General features: G+C 47.4%; 1 protein-coding gene across 1 annotated transcript; it reads left to right on the plus strand.

The window, feature by feature from the left end:
• The first annotated feature begins 908 nt into the window (after window positions 1–908).
• MSGN1 (mesogenin 1) lies at window positions 909–5,358 on the plus strand. Its single transcript, XM_079792646.1, has 2 exons — window positions 909–1,106; window positions 4,239–5,358. Exon 2 carries the CDS (start codon window positions 4,482–4,484, stop codon window positions 5,061–5,063), a length of 582 nt encoding a protein of 193 aa, XP_079648772.1. The 5' UTR covers window positions 909–1,106; window positions 4,239–4,481; the 3' UTR covers window positions 5,064–5,358.
• The last annotated feature ends 2,109 nt before the right edge of the window (window positions 5,359–7,467 follow it).

Below are 7,467 nucleotides of genomic sequence, written 5' to 3' on the forward strand. Positions count from 1 at the left end.
TGGCTTGAGAAGTCCACAGGGTTTTCTCTTTCTGTTCAAAAGAGCTTCTACAGCTGAGCATATTTATCTTCTGTCTCTCGTGTCTCCTATGAAGTAAGCCACTTTATTTCATTTCTTTGTGTGTGTGTGTGTGTGTGTCTGTATTTTGTCCTGGTAGAATACTTAGCCTGTGAAAATCATCTATTCGCTCATTGCATGATGCTTCACAATGGATTTGTAAGAGGACTAAAACCGAAATATTACTCTTTGGCTTTCCAATGAACCTCAGACTCAAGTCAGGAGAGCCGAAAACTTTCACGGTTTCCCGGGTTAGTCGGGAGAGTAATGGCAGTGACCTTGAAAGGAGCGCAGACACTGGCCTAAAACTCTCACGGCTCAACAGTAACCAAGTAGGGAATCGCTACTTTTATTTCTCTCGACTAGCTCAAGGACATAGGAAGATATCACATTGCAATTAGGAGTTTTCTTTTCTCTCTCTCCCCCTCTCCCTCTCTCCCTCTTTCCCTCTCCTTTTCTCCCTTTCTCCCTCTCTCCCTCTCTCTCTCTTTCCCTTTGCCCAAAAAAGATTATCTGTTTTTTGCTTGTGTGTTAGTTGAGTGCCAAGATTGTGTGATGGCGTGAAAGGGTGCAGGTTTTTACCTTAGTCCTAACTGTGTTCAAACACCATCTCTATCTTTTCCGGCAGGAAGTTCTAGGGTCTGGACAGGCTAGAGGCTGGCATGCCAGTGGGGTCATGTGGCTGAGGCTGAGGGACCGTGGAGTACACAAAGGTCGGGGAGGAGACCCTAAGGGCCAAAGACAGCTACTGAAGCCTGGCTGCACTGAGTGTCTGCGTGATGAGCTCAGGGCTGGAGGCAGTGAGGACAGGACGTGGCTGCATTACTGCAGCGGACTCTGGGCGTGTCAGCCGCAGAGGTGTTGGGTGAGGCTGTGGCCTTTAAGGAGAGGCTGTGTCCATTGACCTTAGGCGAGGTCCTTAGCTTCTGAGTTTCATTTCCTCTCTTGTAAGGTGAAGACGAGGCCTACCATACCGAATTATATGGAGGATGACATGAGATCCTGTATATAAGGCTCTTGTTTCTGGCACCTAGCACAGAGGAAGTGCTGTAAGTACTCAAAAAAGGAAAGTGTTCTTATTAACATTAACAGATAAAATTATTGTATTTGTGAAAGAATGAGATTTTTTCTAACATTTTCAATTATAGGAAACTATGTCTAAATGCCAACCTTACCTGCTGTTTAGTCAAGATGGTTGCCTGGCCGTAGGCCAGGGAAAGCACTAGAAGGTGGTCGGGGAGACAGATGCCTTCTGTTCTGGAGCTGCGGACCCAAAGTTGTAAAACAGCCTTAGGACACGAACAAGGGCCCTTTCAAAGCCTCCCCTCCCCTGCGCCTCCCTCATGATGTGGAAGCGCACGCTGGAGCCTGGCCCTCCAGTCCGGCCACCTGGGTCTAGAGCGTGTCTCCTCCACTTTTTAATCATGACCGTGAACAACTTTTTCAACTTCCCTAAGCCTCCCTTCTTTTCTTATGTAAAATGGGAACAAAAATAGTACTTTCTTTAAAGGAATTTTATAAGATTCCAATGGAATAAATCGTACAAAGCCCTTAGCACTAAATAAGTTTATTGGGGTAACTGTGGGTATGGCCCAGACAGGGGGTGCCTCTGCGGATTGTACACACAGCATTCCCTTCAGAATGTCAGAATCAGGCCCGTCCACGAATTGTGGCCGAGAAGTACGTGGGTGCTAATCTGTCTCACCGTCTAATTTAGGAATGAGGATGGGAAGTCTAAGCCTACTGCATCCGTTTAGCCCCTTCAGTGCTTGCACACGGGCCAATCTGGGGTGCTCTGTACACACTGGCCAGGTGACTGATGGGCACCAATCAATCAGTCTTCCCAGTGTTTAACTGGGCTGCAGCTATAGCTTGAGCTCAGGCATCAAGAGCACTACAGACACCATCATGCCAATGCCTCGGACTGTTCTCCGGTGTTCCAGCCAGGGGTTAAAGCCTGGCCCGGGGCAGCCTGCCGAGATTGGAATCCTGGGCTGCCAGTCATTAGGCGTTAGGTGTGGGGTCTCCCGGGAGTTACTTAACCACTCTCTGACTCAGTTTCCTATTAGTACAACAGGGCTGGTGGTGATAGTAGCTCCTACTTCCTAGGGTTATTGTGAGGATTATGGGAGTTAATCTCTGTTACACACCTGGAGTGCTATCTGGAGCAGCCCTGGCCTCCAGGCCTAATCAGCAGCCGGAGCCGTGGCCCCCGCTCTGCCGTCTTGAACCCCATGTCCACAGAATGAGCTCAGAGAGCTTCGGGGAGACAAGCAGGTCCATGCAGCTCTGGTTCTGGTTTGTGTCTTACTAGAGAAAGAGAGGGAGCGTTGGCAAGCAAGGGTCCCAGGCAGTTTCCTTATTCTCAAAACAGGATTGGGGGACCAGCAATGCTGGTTGCCTGAGGTCAGCGGAGGGGAGTGAGAGCACAGGAAGGCCTCTGATACCGGCAACAAGAGCAAGGCCAGCGCTTATTAAGCGCCGACAGTTTCCCACGGATTTGGCAGATGTTGTCTCATTTAGAAAACGAAATTTCGGAAAGTAGCAGTTTAAGGAATTAGCAATTTTAGAAAGAAGCTATAGAAAAAGAAAAAGAGAGGGAGTCTGAGAGCAGAAGTGATACCATGTGGAAAACTGGAAGGTTTAGAATGAGGATTGAAAGCCGACTGACAGCGGCTACCCCAGCACATTCAGGTCACTTGCCTCTACCACAACCAACTGAAATAGAAAAAAATAGGTTTTTTTAAAAGGTGGTCTTACGGGGACCTTGGCTTGACCACTTCCTACCAGGGAAATCTTAACTGGGTCTTTTAACCTCATAGACCCTTAATACTTTCATCTGTAAAATGTTGGTTTATTTATTTTTTTAAATAAAGGTTAATTAGAAGATGTGTAAATGTCTTTAAATAGTAGCCGAAGATTCTAGGCTTCCCAGTAAGAGCTGAAGGAGAAGAAAGGGGAGGGGAAGAGGAAAGGAAATCACTTGTTACATTTATTATGTTTTATTAATGTTATTCTGCCAGATAGGGCTAAGGGTCCTTTAATAAGTAGCAAAATTAAGAGCATTCCTCCAGATTGCCCGAGTGAGCGTTTTCTTCCCTGAGCCTACTTAATTAAAAAAGACCATCAATGTTTTAATTAGACCATTGACATTTCTCTTCAATAACTGCAAAGGGGCCTTAACTCACCACGTTAGAGGACACGCTGATATTACTCTGAACTGTAACTCGCTGTGCTTCTGATACTCATACTCCCTTGTAGAATTAGTTCTGTGGAGAAAAAGGCACGCTCATGGGACAAATGGGGACTCGGAGACACCCTTTTTGGAAACCCAGGTCTGCCTCTCAGAGCATGTAGGAAGTGAAGCAAACTAGCAGGACCATCCCACCTCACACATCCCAGGGCATTTGGAGCTGGGGTGGGGAAACAGGCAGGCTCCCTAGTTAATTTCACACTTCCCCCATCCATTTCAAAAACAAGGTGTGACTCTGCAGCCAGATTTCAAAACAAAACAAAACACAAAACACCTTCAGAAGGCTGACTGCCAGGTACCCTAGGAACCGAACCCCCTGCCCTGCCTTAAGGAGCTTTCTCTTTCCCGGTATCTGTTCCCTGGGACAAATCCCAACCTGCTCAGTGAAAGCAAGGGCTTTAAGCTTCTTGGAGGGTATTTCCTGCTCCTTAAGGCTCTGCGTTGACTGGAGCTGCTGGCATTTGGCATTCTGCCTGCAGGCTTTCTGCACTCTACAAAACCCTGGGGAATTGCCTAAAGAGGGAGGAAAGGAGGAAGCTGGCATCCAGCATGTCTTCTCCTTCTTCTCCCAACAGCCTTGTGAAGTAAGGGTTTATTGTCTGCATTTGGCATAGGAGGGCATCCAAGCTCAGAGGGGTTACCTCCTCCCTAGACCTGTTTCTCTGACAGTACACCCATGGGCTCTGAACCTCTAGGTGGGCTTGGTGTGTGTGTGGTGGGGGGGCAGGGGGGCAGGGGGAGGAGGCCCTCTGGGGCACTCTGCTACTCTCCTCCAGGCCCCTGGCCGCTGCCTCCTGGCTGCAGGCTGCCCCAGGTTTGTTTTCTTTGGCTCCTCTTTAATGAGTTCCACAGGACAATGCTAAGTCTAGTTATGCAGCCTTAATTGGTTTAGTTACCACAAGATAATTCCTTTTTTCTTCTCTCGGAGGCCGTTTTGTTTAGAGCCGTTTTAGCTGGAAGATGCTAATTATCAATGAGGAGAAAGTGACACCTGAGGAGTTCATCTTCCATCTTGGTCCTCGCTGGCTCTCTCCTTTGAACTCCCTCTCCGGCCTCTTTCCCACTTCATCACTCGTCCCCCAGCATCATAAAAGCCAGCTCTGCCGGGCGGGTGCAGAACCTTCTTTCTCACTTGCCCGGGAGCCCTTCTCTCCGCAGCTGCCTCGCAGGCATGGACAACCTGCGCGAGACCTTCCTGGGCCTGGAGGATGGCTTGGGCTCCTCCGACAGCCCCGGCCTGCTGGCCGCCTGGGACTGGAAAAGCAGGGCAGGGCCCTTCGAGCTGAGCCAGGCCTCGCCCACTCCGAGCCTCTCCCCGGCCCCCTCGCTGGAGTCTTACACCTCTTCTCCCTGTCCCGCTGCGGCTGGGCTGCCCTGTGGGCACGGGGGTGCCAGCACCGAGAGCAGCGATGGCTGCAGAGGCCGTGACGCCGGGGGCCTGGTGGAGGTGGACTACAACATGTTAGCTTTCCAGCCTGCCTACCTGCAGGGCGCCGGGGGCCCCAAGGCCCACAAGGGCGCCAAAGTCAGGATGTCTGTGCAGCGGAGACGGAAGGCCAGCGAGAGGGAGAAGCTCCGGATGCGGACCTTGGCCGACGCCCTGCACACCCTCCGGAACTACCTGCCACCGGTCTACAGCCAGAGGGGCCAGCCGCTCACCAAGATCCAGACGCTCAAGTACACCATCAAGTACATCGGGGAGCTCACGGACCTGCTCAACAGCGGGCGGGAGCCTCGGCCCCAGAGCGCCTGAGCCCCGGGAACTCCCCCGGGCTCCCTGGCCCAGCGGCACACGGTCATGTTTGGATGGGCAGCGTGTGACCTTGCTGTCAGGAGAGTCTTAAGGGGATTCCCACCGGACTTGGTGGAAGTGCCGGATAAGCAGGTACTTTGCTTCCAGTTTCCCCAGGATTTCTCAGGAGTCTCGCCCTTTGCCAAGACACAGATTCGTTTGCCTTTCTCTGTTCAAGTTGCTTTCAAGGTTCAATGATTTTAAGTGCAGTTTTTTCAGTAATGTGAAATTGTCACAGTTCATCTTCTCTTGTCATGCTGGCGTTGGGAGCTTTCTTTCCGTGGCCAGTGAAACTGTATTTTGTACAGGATCCAGTGTGACACCTGGATTCTTATTTAGAAAGTTCTGTGTCAATAAAGGGCACAGTGCTCCTGCATGTGTGTGTGTGTGTGTGTGTGTGTGACTGAAATCCTGCCTTTACCTGCACAGGGACCCCAAATCCCTTAAATGCAGCAGAAATGAGTGTCATGGTAAACAGACAGTCACAGGCAGACAGGCTGTGTTAAGACAGAGTGACAAGCCTAGAGGCCAGCGCCTCCTGTCTTAAGGGAAGGAAAAGAATGCTTGAGCAAGCGAGGTCAGTGCAGGGAACGGGAGGGGGTAGGACAGAGGAGGAGGAGAGGGAGGGCTCAGCGCTATGGGGTGGGCCTGGGCTCGGAGGGCAGGAGAGCTCTGTGCCAGGCCTCCTGTGAGTATGACCTCTCTGGATCCCGTCACTTACTCATTTCTCAAGTGAAGAGAATGATTCAAAAAGAAAACCAGACTATTTTAATTCCATAGAAAAGTGCCAGGGGCAGGATCAGAACCCTAGTCTACCTCAAATCCCTGCAAAGGTATTTATTTCTTCACCCAGAGCATCAGCCCCTCCTCCCTACCCCCCAAATCACCCCACATGCACCCATACACCCCCTTCACTGTGCCTCATCTGAGGGGGTGACTATAGCACCCTCAGCTTGGCTAAAAGGCATCAACAAGGGAGCTTTGAATTAAGGAGGCTCTCAGAAAACGGTAGGCTTTAAGGCTGAATATTTCCCCCCTCTGATTAGTAAGAATTTGTATTTGTTTCTTAACGTTTATGGCTCCTGTATTTTTTTCTATTGGTGATTTTTTCCTTCTTTTTAGCAACAAACTACAAAGGCAGTAGAGGTGTTCATAATTTAATGTAGAGTCTCTCCACATTTTCCCTTTTCATAAAGCATGCAAATAAATGTAGGCGTACATACATTTTTAAAGACCCCCTTGAATTCTGCAAATTGCTTTTTTTTTTTTAACTTGGGACATATAGTCAAAGCCCTTCCAAGTTAACACAAATAATCTGTAACGTAAGCGCCATTATTACCTTCATCTTACAGATGAGGAAACGGAAGCGTAGACTTGCCCTGCGACCCACACGTGAACAAGTAGAGGATGCAGAAGGTCAACAATGTGCCATAGCATCATTTGTTTAATGAATCACCTGGTGAATAATACTTATGTTGTTTTCAGTTTCTTTTTAATTACAAAAAGTGCTTTAACAGACATCACAGACAACTAACTAGCTTTATACACTGATATTTTAATTAGTCCGAACAATTCACAGAAATGGAATTCCTGGATCAGAGTGTGTGTACGTTTTAAAGCTGAATAAATATTGTTAGATGACTTTTATGAAGTTTGTAATTATTCACACTTGCTCTAACATTATGGGCCAGAACCAGCCGATAGATCCCACTGGATATTACCAATCTTTTGAACTGTTTTGATGGATAGGAAATAGTTATGTCATTGTGTTAATTTTAATTTCCCTATGTACTGTTTGAGATGGTGCAGCTTTTAAAATTTTACGTTACTGTTGTTCATTTTGGTTCTTTTTTTATAACTTGCCAGTTTATGTTCTTTGTCATTTCTCTATTGGTTATTTATCGTCTTGTTAATAATTTGGGAGAGTTCTTAGTACATGACATGTGATACAAATATTTCCTCCCAATCTATCGTTTTGTTACCATCCTTACATTTTATATTTGACTTTGAGTATGAGATCTTTTCCTCTTTTAAGCTTTGCATTTTATATGATCAAATATCTCCTTTTTTTATGGCTTATATATTTTTTCACTTTGCTTAATTTTTCCCTGTTCCAAGGCTATCTAAATGTTTAGGTTTAAATATTTATGTTTCTGTAACTATTTATCTATAGCTTTTTAACATACCTGCAATTTATTTGTTATATTTTTGTGCATAGAAGGAATCTAACTTTATTTCTGATTAGTGTTTTTGTAACTGAGGAATATCTTGCCATTGGCGGGTGGCGGGTGGAAGGCACAGTGGCTAAAATGTTATCTTGTACGTACAACCTTCATAAACTTCTCTACATTTGTCGGTGGTGTTT

The sequence above is a fragment of the Cnephaeus nilssonii genome (genome assembly GCF_951640355.1).
Source record: "Cnephaeus nilssonii genome assembly, chromosome: 15".
Classification (NCBI taxonomy): Eukaryota; Metazoa; Chordata; class Mammalia; order Chiroptera; family Vespertilionidae; genus Cnephaeus; species Cnephaeus nilssonii.

Excerpts from the sequence above, each read along its gene's own strand:
- MSGN1 (XM_079792646.1), top strand. The coding sequence starts at position 4,482 with ATGGACAACCTGCGCGAGACCTTCCTGGGCCTGGAGGATGGCTTGGGC.